This window comes from Ceratotherium simum, chromosome 10 (assembly GCF_057802395.1).
Source record: "Ceratotherium simum simum isolate JZ-2026a chromosome 10, ASM5780239v1, whole genome shotgun sequence".
Classification (NCBI taxonomy): Eukaryota; Metazoa; Chordata; class Mammalia; order Perissodactyla; family Rhinocerotidae; genus Ceratotherium; species Ceratotherium simum.
The window spans coordinates 22,124-42,528 of NC_141909.1; the positions used below are offsets into that span (position 1 = coordinate 22,124).

A 20,405-nucleotide genomic window follows, 5' to 3' on the forward strand; every position below is an offset into this window, starting at 1 on the left:
GGCATATGAAAAGATGTTCAACATCACTAATCATCAGGGAAATGCAAATCAAAACTACACTAAGATATCGTCTTACACCCATTACAATGGCTATAATCACCAAGACAAAAAACAAGAAATGCAGGAGAGGCTGTGGGGAAATGGGAACCCTAATTCACTGCTGGTGAGAATGCAAACTGGCGCAGCCTCTACAGAAAACGGTATGGAGATTCCTCAAAAAATTCAAAATAGAAATACCTTACGATCCAGCTATCCCACTACTGGGTATTTATCCAAAGAACCTGAAATCAACAATCCAAAGAGGCTTATGCACCCCTGTGTTCATCACAGTGATATTCACTATAGCCAAGACATGGCTATAGTGTCACCCAAGTGTCCCTCGGCTGATGATTGGACAAAGAAAATGTGGTATATATATATACAACGGAATACTACGCAGCCATAAAAAAGACAAAATCCTCTCATTTGCAACATGGATGGACCTGGAGGGCATTATGTTAAGCAAAATAAGCCAGAGAAAGACAAATACTGCATGATTTCACCCATAAGTAGAAGATAAACTAACACAGGAACAGAGAGAACTGTTTGGTGGTTACCAGGGGCAAGTGGGGTGCGACGTGGGCACGAGGTGAAGGGATGCATTTATATGGTGACTGACAAACACTAATGTACAACAAAAATTTCACAGTAAAGGGGAAAAAAGTGTTTCTGTCTGTAATTTTATTATTGAGGATGAGGATTTTTTTCTGTTTATTGAACATTTATTCTTCTGTAAATAAGCTGTCTTTTGCCAGTATTTCTGGCCGGGTGGTTGTTTTCACAAAGGACTGTTGACGTTGGGAGACCATAGTCCATTTCAGGGTCTGCCCAGGGAGGATGAAAGCTGTCACTGACTTGGGGTCCCCGCGCCGATGACGGTTCCTCCCGCATCCGGGACCGCGGATCTGAGACGCCAGGTCTGCTCGCGCAGCGCCGTCTCGCCGGGCACTTAGGGCCTACGGGATCTTAACCCTAAAGAACCCAACAGCAGACAAACAACCCAAAACTCTTTTGGCCGGGGCTCACCGCCTCACCCAGCGGGCTGCAGCGACGCCGACTGGCCGCCCTGGTCCTAGACACAACCCAAAACCCAGCGGGAACGCAGGCACTTCCGGGGGCGTGGCCGGGGCGGGGGCGCGGGCACCTCCGGGGGCGAGGCGGGAGCATACGTCACTTCCGGGCGCGGGCTGGGCCTCTGGACGGGCAGACGCACTCCCGGCAAAGCGGCGCCTCTCGATCAGCGATCTGATTGGCCTGCGGGGGAGAGCGCGCGACGCCAAACTCGCTTCCCGTCAGCCCCGCCCGCCCGTTCGGCGGCTGCGCGCACGCTCGCGCGCCCGGAGCCCGCGCCTGCGCCCCGCCGCCATTCGGAGGCCGCCGCGCCGCTGGGCCTCGGGAGGCGCTGGGACCGCAAGCCTGGCACCCGCCGCCGCCGCCGCCGCCGCCGCCGCCGCCGCCTGGACGCCGCCCGCGGCCCACCGGTGAGCAGCGAGGCGGGCGAGAGGGTGGGGAGGGGCGTCGTCGGCACATAGGCCCGAGCCCTGGGGCGCGAGGCAGCCCGGGCGTTTACCGAGGGGACCCTTCCTGGGCCGCGGGCGGGCGGGGACTCCGGGCCGCGGGCGGCCGCGTTAGCTCGCCGGAGGCGGGAAACCCCGGGAGGCCGGTTCTGGCTCAGTGAGGGGCGTTCCTCCGTCTCGGTCTCGGATGCCGCGTTGTCCGTCCTTTGCGGGGCTTTTGTCCGTCGCGTGTGAGCGTCGGGGGCGGCCCGCAGGGGCAGAGGTGGTCGTGCCTCCGGTGGGTTCGTGTCCACAGGCCGGGACGGCCCGCAGGGGGAGAGGTGGTCGTGTCTGCGGGGGGTTCGTGTCCACAGTCCGGGACGGCCCCGCAGGGGGAGAGGTGGTCGTCTCTGCGGGGGGTTCGTGTCCGGGATGCGGGAGGAAGTCCTGCCCCCAACGACAGAAAGCGGCCTCACTCAAAGGTGGGCAGAGGACTTGAGCAGGTGTTTCCCCAAGTGGCATAGGAATGGCGCCGAGCATATCATTTATGAAAACGAGACCAGAAGGACACGCCACTTCTCACCTGCCAGGAGGTGCGGTGGTGGACGTCAAATGGTGCAACCCGCAGCTGGGGAAAGGTTTAATGGTTTCTCAAGATTTAAACATAATTACTATGTGGTCCAGCAGTTCCACTCCTAGGTGTAAACTCCTAGAACTGAAAGAGGGACTCGCGGCCCAGTGTTCCTAGCAGCCTTGTTCGGGATAGCCAGGAGGAGGAAACTATCCAGAGGTCTGTCAACAGATGAAAACTAGTTGGTGTGTACAGTGGGATGTTATTCGTCCTTGAACAGGAGTAAATGCTGGTTCGTGCTGCCAGACACAAAGGACAAATGTGTGACTGCGCTCGCGGAGACAGAATGGCATGGAGATGACCAGGTGGGAGCGGGGACAGGGAGTTATTGTTCACTGGGTACAGAGTTTCTGTTGGTGGTGAAGAAAAGTTCTGGAAGAGGATAATGGTGATGAGTCTGCAACACTGTGAATGTACTTCATGCACTAAAAGTGCGCTTTGAAAAATGGTTAGAATGGTCAATTTTATCGTTGTATTTTGCCACAGGTTTTTTTAAATTTCTAGGAAAAGGCAAAACTACAGAGGCAGTAAAAAGATTGGTGATTGTGAGGAGCACGAGGAATTGTTATGGCGGTGAAATTATTTTGTACGATTCTGTAATGGATACGTGACAGTACATTTGTGAAAACCCATAGAACTGTACAACATGTAGATTGACTCCTAATGTAACTTGCAGACTTTAGTTAATAGCATATCAGTGCTTCTTCATCAGTTGTAAGAAATGTGCTGCACTAATAGAGGATGTTGATAATAGGAGAAATTAAGAGCAGGGGAGGAAAGGAAGTATATAAGAACAGAGAACCTTCTGTTCAGTTTTCCTTAAACCTAAAACTGCTCTAAAAAATAGTTTCTTAATTTTTAAACAACGTGCTACAGAAGGAAGAAGAATGTTACTGTGTATACTGATAAAACCCACTGAGCTTTAAACGTGGTCTGCATACTGAGTTTTAATTTTAAAAGCTGAATATCAAAATGTTTTAAAGACGACGGATGGTATGAGACTTTAGGAAGGAAATTGGATGAGAAATGGTGAAATAGGAGTTATGCCATATGCATAGAACTTCACTGAAACATACGGGATGATGGACCAGCAAAACACAAATGGCTAGAACTTAGGTTTTTCAGAGACAACATGTAGTCTGTAGAGGTGAAAAGTAGGATGAGAGTAATTTTTATTAATCTGGACAGTTTTGAGTTACTTTCATGGTTAGGCTTAGGAGCTCTGAAATTTAGGAAAAAAATTACTGGAATCTTAATGCTGGAAGGAATTTCAGTGTCTCGCATCTACCCAGCAGCTGAATTCTGGACTCAATTCTGCAACATCCCTGTAGGAAAGACCGCATTGTGTTACAACAGAGATCCAGAATCAGGAAACCAAGGTCTTCTGTTGCCTCCTCTGAGCTTTTGGTGTGATCTTTGAAAAGTTACTTCTCTCCCTCAGCATCAGTTTTCTCAACTGTGAAATGAAGAGGTTGGACTCTAGTCCTCTGAGGATCCTGTCGGTCCTATACTGATCATTGGCTTCCTACTATGGGGGCTCCTGTCTGTAATTGAGTAGTTCGTAAAACTTTTTATGTTGAGCTGAAATCTGTTTTCCTGCTGGCTTCCACTTGTTGCTTCTAGGACAGATTATATGTTATCCATAATTCTTTTGAAGTTAAGTGTCTACTCACAAATGACATGTTTTTAAAGACTGCTTGCCATTGTGATTGCTTTCTTTTGCATGTTCCCTAGAGCTAGGGACTGTCTTAAAGGGTCCTTCCTACCCAGAGCTGGGGACAGTGATCCACTGGGATACTCTGCTCAGTGCAGAATATGGAATGCAGTTCTCTCTAGTCCTGTATTCTATGTTGATATTTGGATTCTAAATGTTTGATAAATTTCATCTTGTTGATTTTGGCCCATTGTATTGGCTTTTCGAGATCTTACAGAAATTCCACTGTATGAGTTTGCTCGAGATGTACTAGAAAGGATCTGGATACATAGCAGAACTTTATTCTGGTCCTTCATCAGATGCTGATTATTTGTCTGATCTTAAGCAAGTTAGTGTTTAGGTTTGAGTTTCCTCAACTATAAATTGAAGTTTTAAAGTAGATGGTCCCTGAGGTCTTCTCCTACCTTAAAACCCAATGATCTCAAGACAAGATGATAGCTTAGGTCTTTTCTATTTTATTTATTTATTTTTTTTTGTGAGGAAGATCAGCCTTGAGCTAACATCCATGCTACTCCTCCTCTTGTTGCTGAGGAAGACCGGCTCTGAGCTAACATCTATTGCCAGTCCTCCTTTTTTTTTCCCCAAAGCCCCAGTGGATAGTTGTTATGTCATAGCTGCACATCCTTCTAGTTGCTGTACGTGGGACGCGGCCTCAGCATGGCCAGAGAAGCGGTGCATCGGTGCGCGCCTGGGATCCGAACCCAGGCCGCCAGTAGCGGAGCGTGTGCACCCAACTGCTAAGCCACGGGGCCGGCCCCGGTCTTTTCTATTTTTAAAATCCTGTGAATGTAAGATCAGGTCCTCAGTCTTCATGAGAGAATGTACTTTCCGAGGACATACTGTGTGCCAGGGACGTGCAAGGATTACAGAGGTGAATGGGCAGTCCCTGCCTTCCAAGAGTCCATGGCCTGGTGTAGACTCAGGCTGTAGTGCCAGAGGATGACCACTGCACTGGAGGTGTGCATACAGCAGGGAGGCCCAAGGAGGATTGGGAGGGGTGGGGAATTGGCCAGTGTTTAAGAAGCATTCCTACCTGAAGGATGGCTGGGTGGGGAGTGTAAAGAGGAAATACCTTGTGTAAAGGCCCAGAAGCTTGAATTGTTGGGGAATTCCAGGTGGGTCAGTACTTGGAGAATGCGTTCAGGTCAGGGTCAGACTGTGAAGAGCTTTATATGCCGTATTCAAGTTTTGTACTGTAGGTGCTGGGGATACCTTGAGGAATTGTGAGCAAGCAAGGCGCACTGGGGTTTTACATTTGGAAGATGACTGGTGGCAGTATGATGAGTGGATTGGAAGGAAGGGAGACAAGTGGCAGGGAGACGGGGTAGATGAATGCCCTGGAACTTCTCAGAGGTGTGTTGGGAGCCATTGTCCAGCCTGTTCATGGCCAGTTGATTCCATTCTGTTCAAGTCAACAGCTTTCCCACACCTGGCACCTTCTCTTAAATTCATGTGTGAAGAGGGCTGAGCAGTCGCTGAAGTACCACCATCCCTCCTTTTCTCAGAGGCCTCTTCCTTCTCTGCCCCTTGGTCCTGTTGATTGTGTTGTCCCTTCTTCCACTGCCTGTTAATTTGCTGCTCTGCTGTGTAGTGTGGATCATTGGCAAAAGGTGAGCTGCTCCTGTGGTCACAGTCGCAATCTTGTGAGTGCTTGTTACATCAGCTGAAATTAGATGGTGGGTTGGAGAAGGGTTTGGTTATATACGTGGGCATTAATTCCATTGTGGATTATTAAAGTGGAATTAGAAGGGATGGTGTTGTGGATAGTATCTACTGCCGTCTTTAGTGTTGTTTATTGGATTGGACCCCTCTCACTGTTGGAGGGGGCAGGATAGTGAGAGAAATAGGCAGAATTCTATCACAGGGTGCACAAATTATCACAGAGATGTAATTTTGATCACCCTTCCTTTCTTTATTTTTTTCAGGTTCAACATCTCATCTTTGTCCTGCTTCATGTACTACGGGCCATTTTCTGTGGTTTAGTCAAAAAGCCATGTAGACTTGCCTGCCCTTTGAAGACTTCCAGAAAGACAGTTGGTGAGTCTACTAGGGGAAAGCATGTTGGTCTTTATTTCTTCCCCACTCTGGAGTACTTGCCCTGGATTTAGCAAGTGTTATTCTACCATCATTACTTTGCATGTATTTTTGTTTGCTTTTAACATTTCTTGCTTCTTAATGTTTAGGAGAATATTGTATGGTAACATTTTTGAAAAGTGCTTGGAGTTCTTGAGGAGAAACTCTCTATAAAAGCATACACACCCATATATATGATGACGTATGAACATGTACTAGATGTGCGTGTATACAATCATGCGCCGCATAACAACGTTTCAGTCAACAAGGGACCGCATGTGCAACAGTGGTCCCATAAGATTAGTACCACATAGCCTAGGTATGTAGTAGGCTATACCATCTAAGTTTGTATAAGTACACACTACAGTGTTCACACAATGACGAAATCACCTAACAACGCATTTCTCAGAATATATCCCCATTGTTAAGTGATGCATGAATGTATGATAGAATCTGGGGTTTGAGAAGTGAACTCTATAATGTTCTTTTTAATTTTTTTTAAGAGGTTATTAGAGTGTGTTGATGAGGCTTGGTAGTAGGCACATGTGGGTAGTAGAAACTGAGATTGGCCACAAGAGTTGGTGGTAGGAAGAGGAAAGAAGGGGGCAGTTGGGAGAGGTAAGGGTGACACAGAAGTCTGAGGAGCCCTCGGGGTTTTTTACAGACTGAAGGGGAATGGAGATGGATGATGTATTTCCTGAGTGGCCCTAGATGAGGGGTGGGAGAGCTGGTGAATGTGCGGGTTCAGCAGGCAGCAGTTAAGGACAAGAAGAGTCGGTCCAGTTGGAGAAGCTGAGGAGGGGGTGCTGGAGGCTGCTCAAGGCAAGAGCAGTGGGAATCAGGCCCAGTGGTAGTCACTAAAAACGGACTAATTGGGGCCAGCCCATTGGCGTAGTGGTTCATGTGCTCCACTTCAGCGGCCCGGAGTTTGCGGATTCAGATCCCAGGCGTGGACCTACATACCGCTCATCAAGCCTTGCTGTGGTGGCATCCAATCTTCCTCACCAAAAAAAAAAAAAAGACTAATTTACAGAAGCAGTTGTAAAATGTAGGGTTAGTATAAAATTGCCAAAGAGGCAAGAAAGGGAGAGATACAGTCAATGGAAAGTAGAAATAAGGAGAAAAGTGCTAGAGCTTTGCCTACAGAAAGGGACCACAAGACTTGGATGGCAGTCAGGAGAGGAGGTGGGTTAGAGAGGGGTCCAGCTCTCCACTGATGTACTGTGTCCAAGATGTTTATGAGATGTGGTTTTGTTTTTTTCTGGTTTTCATTTGGTAAGTTTGCCAGTAGCGTTTCTTAAAAATCTTCCTGGCTGTAGAATAGTGTGCTCAGTCGTTTCTGTGGGAATAGAAGAAAAATGCTTTACCCTTGCAGTTCATAATCTAATCCCTGCATTCAGCACTTATTGGGCTTGTGGATGACCTCTGTTTTATGAGTTAGCGTTGGTAAAGTTGATGAGGTAGCATATTGGGAAGGAGGAACGTGGTTTTGTTAATGGGACTGTATGTTATGAGAGAGAGGAAAGGCGTAGCTAAGGAAGTGCTACATTGAAACAAGGAAACAAAAGTACTTTCTACTTACTATATCCTTATTCCTTGAGAGGTTGGGAAAGTTTCTACGGTTAACAGTTTGTTTAACTAAGCTTAAGAAACTCTGACAGAAATCATGGAAGTGATGCTTCTCTGCCTGTCACACGCAGGACTTGAGTGTCTTTTGGATGAGCCACTGCATGTTGGTTAGCCATAACTTCACCAAGGTGATGTGGGACTGTGTAATTACCAGAAACTGAAGGAGTGTTTTTTGTTTTTTTTTTTGTGGAGAGATCAGCCCTGTGCTAACATCTGCCAATCCTGCTCTTTTTTTCCTGAGGAAGACTGGCCCTGGGCTAACATCCCTGCCTGTCTTCCTCCACTTTATACGGGATGCCGCCACAGCATGGCTTGCCAGGCAGTGTGTTGGTGTGTGCCCGGGATCTGAACTGGCAAACCCCAGGCCGCCGCAGCAGAACGCGCACACTTAACCGCTTGCGTCACCGGGCCGGCCCCCGAAGGAGTGTGTTTTTTAAAGACTACCCTGTAGTTTCAAATATAGTAATAATAGGTAATACTGAGTGCTTGCTATGGATATAACATACCTCACCTCCATGTCATAATGTAGCGGACATGTGACGGGATGTGATGATACAACATGACATACCTCACCTCTCTATCACAATGTAGATGACGTGTGACGAGATGTGATGATACAACATGACATAACTCAACTCTCTATCACAATGTAGATGACGTGTGACGTGATGTGATGATACGATATGACATACCTCACCTCCATTTCATAATGTAGATGATGTATGACGGGATGTGATGATACGATATGACGTACCTCACCTCCATGTCATAATGTAGATGACGCTTGATGTGATGTGATAATACAATGTGACGTACCTCTCCTCTGTAATATGGGCATCCCTTGACTGTTCGTTACGGCCACTTACGGACAGGCGGGGTTATTCCATCTTACATTTTCTTTTAACATCTAGACGTTGAACATTGGACTCTGAGGTGCATAGTTAACCTAGTCTTTAAAGATTTTTTTTAGAGATTTTTCTTCAGTACTAAGTGATTATATTTTTCTTTTTTGGTAGTCCTTCTAGCCCTAAAAACAGTTTTCTAAAAGGTAGGATAATTGCAGGGTAATTCAGAAGGAGCTAATACTTTCTGAAAAGCACTAGTTTGTTTCCTCCACTGTCTATCTTAACTTTAGACATCCCCAAAATGCAAGTGGTGTGCCACTGATTCAGGTGATAGAAAATGATATTGTCAGTAATAACATTTTTAAAAACAGAAGTTATTAAAATTAGAAATATTATTAAGTTTTTTTAATTAATATTTTTGAAATTAATAAAAAGATACCGTGATTAGTAAGTAAGTATTTCTAACCTGTACTGTTTTTTAAGGACCGGTAACATGGAGTCTATTTTGACCCCGTTGTTACCATTAGCACAGAGCGTGACTGGTTCTTTTGGTCAACGATGGGGCATAATTTAATGAGAAGACTTTGTAATGCACTTGGTGAATAAACTCACTGTGCATATTAATTGCGGAATCCGTTGAGCAGTTGTTGAATTCTCGTGCTGAGAAGAGCACGCCAGGTGGAGCTAGTGGAGACTAGAGTCAAGTCCAGAACAGAATCATAGACGTGAAATGTAGTAAATGCTCAATGGAACATCACACATCAGTGAGGAACAGGGTTGTGTGTTGAGACAACTGAACTGTCCATTTGGAGTGAAAAAATAGTCTGGATCACTACCTCATTCCTTATACCAGAGGGATCAAAGATACAAATGTAAAAAAAGAATGAAATTGTTAAAAATAGGAAAAAATATTGAGTGATTAAAAAATAATGGAGTGGGGGAAGCGTAAGTAAAACACAGAGTCATAAGGAAAACACTTTAATTTTTTTTTTTTTTTTTTTTTTTTGGTGAGGAATATTGGCCCTGAGCTAACATCTGTTGCCAATCTTCCTCTTTTTGCTTGAGGAAGATTGTCCCTGAGCTAACATCCATGCCAGTCTTCCTCCATTCCATACATGGGATGCCACCACAGCATGGCTTGACAAGCGGTATGTAGGTCCACATCCGGGATCCAAACCCGTGAACCCCGGGCCCCCGAAGCAGAGCACGCGAACTTAACCACTACGCCACCAGGCTGGCCCCTAAGTTTTTAATTTTTATAAACCAATTTGTGTGGTAAAAAGAAAATACCATGAAGTCAAAAGACAAATGATAAGCTTGGAAAGTGTCTTCAGTAAAAAGGCTGAGTTCTTTTATATACAAAGACTATTTACAAATAATTGTGAAAAATGGACAAAGCACATTCTAGAAAAAGAAATACGTGTGGCTAGTAAACAAGGAAAAAGTCTTTCTCATTAAAGAAAAGCACATTAAAACAATCGTGAGAAACCAGTTTTCACCTAAGAAGTAGCAAGGATTGGAAGTTTAATGATACTCTGTGTTATGAAGGAGTTCGGGAATTGTCCCTCATATATACACTGCCGGGTGGTGTGTATAGTACTGCAACTTTTTGAGAGTTTCAATTTTAATTGCAAATAACCTTTGAACCAGGTAATCCACTTCTGGGAGTTTTCTCTTCAGAAATACTCTCATATTCAAAAGATATGTACAAGGGAATTCAGTGCATACTCTCTATGTAAAAATGTCCTAGAAAATGTCCTCTAAGTCAGCAGAACTCCTGAAACCTGTACCTGCCCTTTCCATAGAAACACAGAAACTTGGCCCAGTTTTGTTTCCAGAATCATCACAACCTACTCCTCTTACTTCCCTGGAGCCTCAGAAGCCTGGCCCTGTTGTTTCTCCTGAGCCACAGACACCTTCTCTTCCTTAAATGAAAGCAAGTTGCAGAGCAGTATGCTTAGTATCCCATTTGTGTAGAATGTGGTTGTGCATTTGTGTATACGTAGAACGTTTCTTCAGTGACACGTAAGTACAGTGGCTGCCCTGGGGAGTCATACTGTGTGAGTGTCTTGTACTGTGTGAGTGAACGTTTCTAACTGTGAGCTCCTGTTACTTTTAACACCTAAGAAGACTCACTTAAAATTTTAAAAAGTCATACTTTCTGGCAAGCAAGCTCCTGCCTCAAGGGTGTCCCATGTCTGAATTGACCTTTGCCTGGCAAGCTCTTCACTCATTGAAGATCTCTGCTCAAGCATCTTTCCTTGACAGTCTTCTCTACATTGCCCTCCACACTCTTATCTCCTCACTAATGTAAGCACCAAATTGCAAGACACCCCTTTAAACCAGATGCCTAGAAAAGCACAGACAGAAGATAATTCATTTAGTAAATGAAGGAATAAAATACCTTGTATTAGGGTGGATAAGACATTATATGTTGATGTTTTTTAAAAACATCATCTTTTCATAGTTAGATTTAGTGGGGAAAGTACTTTTTGAAATGAATCTAAAGTTTCTTGCTCAGCCTTCGGTAGCCTAGCTTTAATTTCGATATTTACTCAGCTGTGTCCTGACAGCTTGTTGATTCGGGGTTTTAGAGTCAAGGTATAAGGCTCATGCAGTAGATAATTTGGGGTCAGCCTTGGGTCACCTGGATAAGTCACTTCTCTGAACCTCAAGATTCTTCATCTTTAAATTAAAATAATACTTGAGTCATATTAGGAAAGTTAAATGAGGTGATGTATGTAAAACTAGCAGAGTTCCTGGGACTCAGTTAAAAATCAGTGCCATTTCTCCCTTCTCTTCAAAAATCTTTTTAGAGATATTGTCTAATAAGTGTATGTGCCATTCTAGACATAAAACTATGCAGTTATAGAATGGTCTAGAACAAAATTTTATTCAAAATTATGTTCCCTGAAAATAATTTATTTCTACTTTATTGCAGCACCATTGAAAGTTTTTAAAGAATATAATCGTGTGTGTTGTAACAGAAAGAAAAATGGAAATATTCCAGGAGCTTCGTAAACCATCAGCACGTTTGGAGTGTGACCACTGCAATTTCAGAGGCACAGATTATGAAAATGTGCAAATCCACATGGGCACCATCCATCCAGAATTTTGTGATGAAATGGATGCCGGTGGATTAGGTAAAATGATATTTTACCAAAAAAGTGCGAAGCTATTTCACTGCCATAAATGCTTCTTCACCAGCAAGATGTACTCTAATGTGTATTATCACATCACATCCAAACATGCAGCCCCAGAGAAATGGAATGAGAAACCAAAAAATCAGTTAAACAAAGAGACAGATCCTGTGAAAAGCCCTCCTCTTCCTGAACACCAGAAAATGCCCTCTAACTCAGCAGAATTGAAACCTACACCTGCCCTTTCCATAGAAACACAGAAACTTGGCCCAGTTTTGTCTCCAGAATCACCAAAACCTACTCCTCTTACTTCCCTGGAGCCTCAGAAGCCTGGCCCTGTTGTTTCTCCTGAGCCACAGACACCTCTTCCTTCTCCTGAGCCTCCAAAACCTGCCCCTGTTGCTTCTCCTGAACCTCCAAAACCAGCCCCTGTTGCTTGTGAATCTCAGAAACAAGTCCCTGTTCCTTCTCCAGAACCACAGAAACTTGCTCCTGGATCTCCTGAGCTGGTAAAGGCTACTCTTATTAATCCCAAACCCCAGAAACACTCCCATTTCCCGGAAACATTGGGGCCGCCTTCAGCCTCATCTCCAGAGTCACCAGTTCTAGCTGCCTCCCCTGAACCTTGGGGGCCATCCCCAACTGCATCTCCAGAGTCTCGGAAGCCAGCCCGGACTATTTCCCCTGAGCCAAGGAAGCCATCCCCATCGGAGTCTCCTGAACCTTGGAAGCCATTCCCTGCTGTCTCCCCAGAGCCTAGGAGACCAGCCCCATCTGTGTCACCAGGTTCTTGGAAGCCAGGGCCACCTGGGTCTCCCAGGTCTTGGAAATCCAGTCCTTCAGTGTCGTCAGGACCTTGGAAGCCAGCTAAACCTGCTCCATCTGTGTCTCCTGGACCTTGGAAACCAATTCCTTCTATATCACCTGGACCTTGGAAGCCAACTCCATCTGTGTCCCCTGCGTCCTGGAAGTCTTCATCAGTCTCACCTGGTTCCTGGAAATCTCCCCCTGCGTCTCCTGAGTCGTGGAAGTCTGGCCCACCAGAACTCCGAAAGACAACTCCCGCCCTGTCACCTGAACATTGGAAGACAGTTCCCCCGGTGTCTCCTGAGCTCCGTAAAGCGGGACCCCCCTTGTCTCCTGAGCTTCGCAAACCAGGCCCACCACTGTCCCCAGAGATCCATAGTCCAGCCGGATCTCCAGAGCTCAGGAAACCCTCAGGGTCTCCAGAGCTTTGGAAGCTTTCTCCTGATCAGCGGAAAACTTCTCCTGCTTCACTTGATTTCCCCGAATCCCAGAAAAGTTCCCGTAGTGGTTCCCCTGATCTTTGGAAGTCTTCCTTTTTTATTGAACCTCAGAAACCTGTCTTCCCTGAGACCCGGAAACCGGGTCCTTCTGGGTCATCTGAGTCCCCTAAAGCAGCCTCCGATATCTGGAAGCCTGTTCTCTCTGTGGATGCTGAGCCTAGAAAACCTGCCCTGTTTTCTGAGCCTGCCAAAACAGCCCCTCCTGCTTCTCCTGAACCACGAAAACGTGCTCTTTTTCCAGAGCCCCGGAAACTTGCCCTTTTCCCTGACCTTTCCAAATCTGCTATCTTCTCAGAGTCTCAGAAGGCAGCCGAGCTTGGTGATGAGCTGCAGGCAGATGCCATAGATGATCAAAAGTGTGATATTCTGGTTCAGGAAGAACTACTAGCTACACCTAAGAAACTCTTAGAAGACACTTTATTTCCTTCCTCAAAGAAGCTCAAGAAAGACAACCAAGAGAACTCGGATACTGAGCTTAGCAGCAGTGAGTATATAAAAACAGATTTGGATGCGATTGAGAATAAGGGCCAAGAATCAAGCAGTGATCAAGAGCAGGTTGATGTGGAATCTATTGATTTTAGTAAAGAGAACAAAATGGGCATGACTAGTCCAGAGCAGTCCAGGAATGTACTACAATTTACTGAAGAAAAAGAGGCTTTTATCTCTGAAGAAGAGATTGCAAAGTATATGAAGCGTGGAAAAGGAAAGTATTACTGCAAAATTTGTTGCTGTCGTGCTATGAAAAAAGGTGCTGTTTTGCATCATTTGGTTAATAAGCATAATGTCCATAGCCCTTACAAATGCACAATTTGTGGAAAGGCTTTTCTTTTGGAATCTCTCCTTAAAAATCATGTAGCAGCCCATGGGCAAAGTTTACTTAAATGTCCACGTTGCAATTTTGAATCAAATTTCCCAAGAGGCTTTAAGAAACATTTAACTCATTGTCAAAGCCGGCATAATGAAGAGGCAAATAAAAAGCTCATGGAAGCTCTTGAACCGCCGCTGGAGGAGCAGCAAATTTGATGTATCCACAGTGTGGATATATGCTCTACAAAGTTGTGGGTTCAAAGTATAGTTAAATAGCCTAGTTGGATCAGTAGATGTTGATGTGTGTGGTGTACTGTGTTTAATTGTCTCAGTAGTGTTACAGAGACAGCATTTGGTTATTTTTCTCATGGTCTCTGTTTATGTGGCTATCTTGTAAGTCAATACATTCATACTGTATATTCCAGATGGATAAAATTTCTCTAATTTCTTTTAAGTATATTTGAATAATATGAAGAGGTCGGCATTCCATTTATCAATCAAGAGCAAGTTTTACTCAATTTAAAACATCTAACAAAGTGTATCTTGTGAAACTCATTTCAGAGAACAGGAATTATTAATTGGAATGTTTAAGAATTAGGCATTAAAATTTAGAGAAATTTTCTTCTCTTAAATGTATTTTCAAATCATAAAAGTTATTTTGAAGTTTCTATTTGATCATATAAAATTAGTTTATATATAAATCTTGAACAGTTTCTAGATGTTTATTAGCTTTCATGTCATGGAAAATTGGAGTCTCAGGGTTGCTGATTTCCTGCTAAAAGGGGGAAAATTGAGTGAGTGTAGAAAATAGATTGCAGCCTTCTCCTGTAGGAAACTGAGAAAGATGAGTGTGAGTCTAGGTCTCGTCCCAGTTGTTTCCTTTGGAGTCTTCCATTCTGTCCTATACCCCGAGATCTGGCCCTTTGCTTCCTTGTGAGCTCACACCAATAGATGGTCCTTAGTTGCCAAATGTGTTGGAGCTGCACCTCCTCCTCCCAGGCCCACTGCGCCACTGTCGGGGCTTCAGCTTCAGACCAGGGTAATGAGTAGGAACTGAGAGTCTTCCAGACTTACAAGAGAAAATTTTATAAATACACATTTCTGTTTGAGAATACATCAATTTTACATTTTTCACAGTTGTTACTGTAAATACATTGTGCCTGTTCATGGATTATTTTATTCTAAAGTATTTGTCAGTTGTGTATCAACCAAATTAAAAACAAAGGCGTTCATGTCAACATCTTCGTGTATGTTTTTTTTGTAATTTTCATTGTATGATATCCAAATTCCATTATTCTTTCCTATTGCCACTTGTTTTCAGCATACTAATTTTGATATCTGGAGCAGCATTTTTTAGGCTGTGTTTTCTCAGTTTTGTGGTCAGGTAAGTTAGAGAAACGCTATTCTAGGTGCTCCTCGTGGAAAATCATATCAGTGAACAGTAGCATCTTAAAAATTTAATCCCAGGGCCGGCCCCGTGGCTTGGCGGTTAAGTGTGCGCGCTCCGCTGCTGGCGGCCCGGGTTCGGATCCCGGGCGCGCACCGACGCACCGTTTCTCTGGCCATGCTGAGGCCGCGTTCCACGTACAGCAACTAGAGGGATGTGCATCTGTGACATACAACTATCTACTGGGGCTTTGGGGTAAAAAATAAATAAATAAAAATTTAAAAAGTTTAATCCCAGTGGTTGTCAATCCTCATTTAAATAATATGAAGCATTTAGTGCCCTAGAGATTGATGTGTAGCCAGGATTGAGATACTGGCTCTAAGCTGTTCCCTGATATTTTTGAGCAAGGAGCACTTTTTATCATGGCATGCAAATTTATATGCCAATTTAGAAGACAATGTTTAGATAATACTGGGAAGGTCTTAGAAACTTCAGGACTGCCACTCCTTTGGTGAGCACAGGCAGGCAGGGAAAATACTGTGAGTGCTTGATGCTGTCATAGTTGTCAGTTCACACTGGGCACCTGAGAAGGAGCTTCCAGTTCTGGATTTTCCTTCTAGGCATGATGCCAATAAGTAGGACAGGTAAGATATCTTGGATATACTGTCTTTGTCTCATCTATACTGACTTAAAATTCTGAGTGGGAAAACAGGGTCTGCAGCACCCAGAAACCCTTTTGAAGCCTGCACTCTCTAACCAACCACGTTACATGCAACAGATTGTTTTCTTTAGGACTTCACACTTTTTGGTGCAAACTTCCCACAAAATCCTTCCGAGACCTTTGCTCAAGATGGAGCTAGCTAGATCCCACCACTTGCCATCTGATATGAGTTTTTTCTTGATATTGTCATAGGATAGAGGATATTACGCTAGGGTAAGTGGTGGTGATGCGTGAGTAGTATTAGCCTTAAGACCTTAGCCCTATTTGGTTAAACCACCATGTTCTTGGCTCACCTTACTTATGGCTTCCCACTTTTTTCTCCTTTTACCTCTAAGGTCAGGGTAAGCTGTGCCATTACCTTAGAACCTAATGGCTTTTTTGAAACCTCCATCATTTTGCCTCCTATACAATAGCATCCCTGTAGTCAATATGACCCTCTGTACATTTTTTTCTTATTTTTCTTTGTAATTACAACTATTTCTAATTAATCCAGTGATTCTACATAATGTGAAAGAGAATAAAACTTATTGTACCATCTTTTGCTCAACATTCATGGACTTGATGCCATTATATTTTAGGTGACATTTAGTTTTCATTAATTTGATTCTAAGTATGTAAATTGTGACGTGTCCATAGCAGATACTCCTTTTGTTTTTAATATTGGTATGGATTCTAGCTTTGTCTTGGATGAAAACAAGGAAAGATCCTTATCACATCTCATCTGCAAGCATTACAGAATGAACAGTGGTGCCTCTTGAAGTTGAATTATACCGCTAGATCTTTAAAAACTCTGAAATTGTCCCTCTTTCTCAATCTAGCTCTTTCCTGATGTGTAAATTTTTTTATTTTTTGGTGAGGAAGATTGGCCCTGAGCTAACGGCTGTGCTAATCTTCCTCTATTTTGTATGTGGCACGCTGCCACAGCATGGCTTGATGAGTGGTGTGTAGGTCTGCGCCTGGGATCTGAACCCTTGAACCTCAGGCTGCCAAAGTGGAGCGTACAAACTCAACCACTACACCACTGGGCTGGCCCCTGATGTGTAATTTTGATCACATAGTGTATCAGTTTCCTATTGCTGCCACGACAAATTACATGAAATTTAGTGGCTTAAAACAACACTGATTTGCTTTCTTATAGTTCTGTAGTTCATGGGGCTAAAGTCGAGGTGTCAGCAGAGCTGCATTCTTTCCTGCAGGCTCTAGAAGAAAATCCATTCCCTTCCCTTTCCAGCTTCTAGAGGCTGCCTGCACTCTTGCCTCATGGTTTCCTTCCTGCATCTTGGAGCTAGCACATAGCAGTTCTTTGACTCTGCTTCTGTTATCACACCTCTCTCTGACTCTCCTGCTTCCTTCTTCCACTTCCACAATGTAGTCCTTGTGACTACATTGGGCCACCCAGATAATCTAGGATGATCTCCCTATTTTAAAGCCAGCTGATTAGCCAACTTGAATCTCCTTTGCCATACCACACCTGGGCTTGAAAATTGGGGGTTTGATTTCTCTACTTGGACTATAGCAAGCCAGGTTGGTTTCTTTGGCAGTATGTCTTTCTACTGCACCACTGGTCTAGGGCCTCATCAGTAGACTGCTCATAGTCTGGGGCCTCCAGTGTCAATGCCAGCCCACCCTTTACACACCAAAATAAGGTCTCCACAGCACTGATTTTATGTTGCTTCCCCAACCTGTAATGCTCACTCTTTTTCCTATTAAAGTCCTACCCTCACTAAGCCTGGCACAGTTGCCTCCACCTTCCAAGGCTACTGTTGCCAAACTGCTGTTTATGTTGTGAATTGGGGGGAAAAAAAAATCCTATAGGACTGAATTGGACCTCATTTGGTGTAAATTCAGTGCAGGAATGCTATTTTTTTTTTTTCCACTACAAATTCCCCAGGCTGGATGCTATGCTCAATCCTAAAATTGAAAACACTGTTGGAATAAAATCTGATGTTTCAACACCTTTGATCTTAATCAGTTACTAGCTTAGTTGGTTTGAGCATAATGTTAATTAACTTTTTGCATCTAACACCAGCCTATCTCTTGGCAAATGTCATGGGCCACAAGAAGGATTAGATGAAATCCATGGGAAGCCTACTAAATTTTTACTTGATTTGTATAAATGGAAGGGTTCTAGGTCAAGTGAACAAAAATCTAATTTGAATCGTAAAAGCAGTCATGGCGCCTCAATCAGTTCCCAGACTTGAGCCAGTTTACAGACCCAGAACCCTTGAATGAAGGGTAGGTTGGGTCCCCTTGAGCAAGGACCCTAGTACACGGCTAGAAATTTATGCTGTTACCCTTTTCTCTCAGCCTTCCTCAAAGGGATCTATGGGCATTTACCAAGGCGACTGTGCATTGGGGAAAAGGAAATAATCAGACCCTTCAGGAAAACCTGGACACTGGCTCTGACCTGACACTGATTCCAAGCATCACTGTGGCCCTCTGGGCAGAGTAGGGGCTTATGGAGGTCGGGTAATCAATGGAGTTTCAGCTCAGGTCCATCTCTAAGCGGGTCCAGTGTGTCCCCAAACCATCCTGTGATTATTTTGCCAGTTCTGGAATGCATAATTGGAGTAGACATACTCAGGAACTGGCAGTATCCTCACATTGGTTACCTGAGCTGTGGGGTGAGGGCTATTATGGTGGGAAAGGCTAGTTGGAAGCCACTAGAATTACGTCTACCTAGAAAAATAATAAATCAAAAACAGGTGGAGAGGATGCTGGAAAGATGGAGTAGGAAGCACCAGGAATCTGCCTACCTAGACAGCAATAGCACTGGCAGAATCTGTCTGACTATTTTGGAACTCTGGAGTCTGTTGAAGGCTTGTAACTTCCAGGGGAAGGCTTGGACAGTAAATTGTTGTTAATTTTGGTCATTTTCAGCTCTTCACACAGTAGCAGCTACCCATGCCCCACCCCCAGCCATGTGAGCATCTTACAACTTGTGGGAGCTAGAGTGGGTAAAAAGGACCCGGTCTTCCAAATATTGGGGATCTGTTCTGATTGCTGATTGCTGCTTCTGATAAACAAGTGGGAAGCCATTCTTGTTGCATCTCCCGCCATTGTTGCAAGCCCCTCCCCTTCCAGGTAAAGTGACTTTTAGGAGATTTAAAGGGCCAGCACCCTTACCCCTCCCCACCTTCATTTGTTGCTTTTCCCTTTTTGGGAGACAGACATTAAAGACTAGGACCTTCAAAAACAACTGCATATACAGAGAAAATTTAAAAATGGTCATGCCCAAGGGAGGGCTCAAAAGACATTGTTTACACCTTAGGCTGATCCTTGGCACAGAGACAGCCTACAACAATAAAATAAACAGTAAAAAACAATAACAAAAACAGCAAACCCTGGGGAAGAGAGAGAATCTGATTTCCAGAGTTACCACATTATTAGATTCAAATGCCCAGTGTTCAACACAACTCACAGGGTGTATGAAGAAGCAGGAGAGCATGGCCTATTAAAAGGAAGAAAATCAGAATCTGTCCCTGAAAAAGACTTAATGGCAGATATATTAGACAAAGACTAAAACAGTCATCTTAAAGGTGCTCAGAGAACTAAAGGAGGATGTGGAGAAAGTCAAGAAAATTGTTGGTGAACAAAACAGAAATATCAGTAAAGAGAAAACCTAAAAAGAAACCAAAAAAATTCTGGAGCTGAAAAGTATAACTGAAATGAAAAATTCACTAGAGGGATATAAAAGCAGATTTGAGCAGGCAGAAGAAAGAATCAGTGAACTTGGAGACAAGACCATGGAAACTATCGAGAATGAGGAACAGAAAGAAACAAGGTGGAAGAAAAGTGAGCAGAGCCTAGAGGGCCTGTGGCCACCATTAAGTGGACCAACATACGCATTGTGGGAGTTCCAGTAAGAGAAGAGAGAGAGAAGGGGGCAGAGAGAATATTTGAAGAAATAATGGCTGAAAACTGCCCAAATTTGATCCAAGAAGCTCAACAAACTTCAAGTAAGATAGACTCAAAGAGACCCACACCAAGACACATTATAATCATACTCTGGAAAGACAAAGAGCGAATCTTGAAAGCAGCAAGAGAGAAGAGAATCATCATGTACAAGAGATCCTCAATAAGATTATCTGCAGGTTTCTCATCAGAATCTTTGGAGACCAGAAGACACTGGGTCAGTATGTTCAGAGCGCTAGAAGAAAAAAGCTGCCAACCAAGAATGCTATATCCGGCAAAACCATCCTTAAAAAGTGAGGGAGAAATCAAGACATTCCCAGATAAACAAAACCTGGGAAGCTCGTGACCACCAGACGTGACCTGCAGGAAGTGCTTGAGGGAGACCTGCAGGTGAACGAAAGGACACTGGGCAGTAACTCGAAGCCACGTGGAGGAATTAAGATCCTAATAAAGGGAAGTATATGGGCAAATATCAAAGCTGAGATTATTGTAACAATGGTTTGTAACTACTTTTTGTTTTCTAATGATTTAAGAGACTAATACATTTAAAAAATGTGAGTGTAAAACTAGTATTACTATAACTTTGTAACTCCAAATCTTGTTTTCTACATAATTTAGGAGACTAATGTATTTAAAAGAATTATTAGTTTATGTTTTGGGGCATATGATGTATAAAGATGTAATTTTGTGACATCAACAAC

General features: G+C 43.9%; 1 protein-coding gene across 2 annotated transcripts; it reads left to right on the forward strand.

Annotated features, from left to right (window-relative positions):
- The first annotated feature begins 1,984 nt into the window (after nt 1-1,984).
- On the forward strand, nt 1,985-14,919 carry CHAMP1 (chromosome alignment maintaining phosphoprotein 1). Of its 2 annotated transcripts, XM_087435780.1 has the most exons (3): nt 1,985-2,471; nt 5,806-5,917; nt 11,369-14,919. In XM_087435780.1, exon 3 carries the CDS (start codon nt 11,423-11,425, stop codon nt 13,895-13,897), a length of 2,475 nt encoding a protein of 824 aa, XP_087291906.1. In that variant the 5' UTR covers nt 1,985-2,471; nt 5,806-5,917; nt 11,369-11,422; the 3' UTR covers nt 13,898-14,919. The 2 variants fall into 2 exon arrangements, with proteins under 2 accessions (XP_087291906.1, XP_004423251.1); XM_004423194.3 differs by lacking the exons at nt 1,985-2,471; nt 5,806-5,917 and adding an exon at nt 10,314-10,452.
- Nucleotides 14,920-20,405: the final 5,486 nt, after the last annotated feature.

What these genes read in the sequence shown, in the direction of transcription:
- CHAMP1 (XM_087435780.1), top strand. Translation starts at nt 11,423, where the DNA reads ATGGAAATATTCCAGGAGCTTCGTAAACCATCAGCACGTTTGGAGTGT.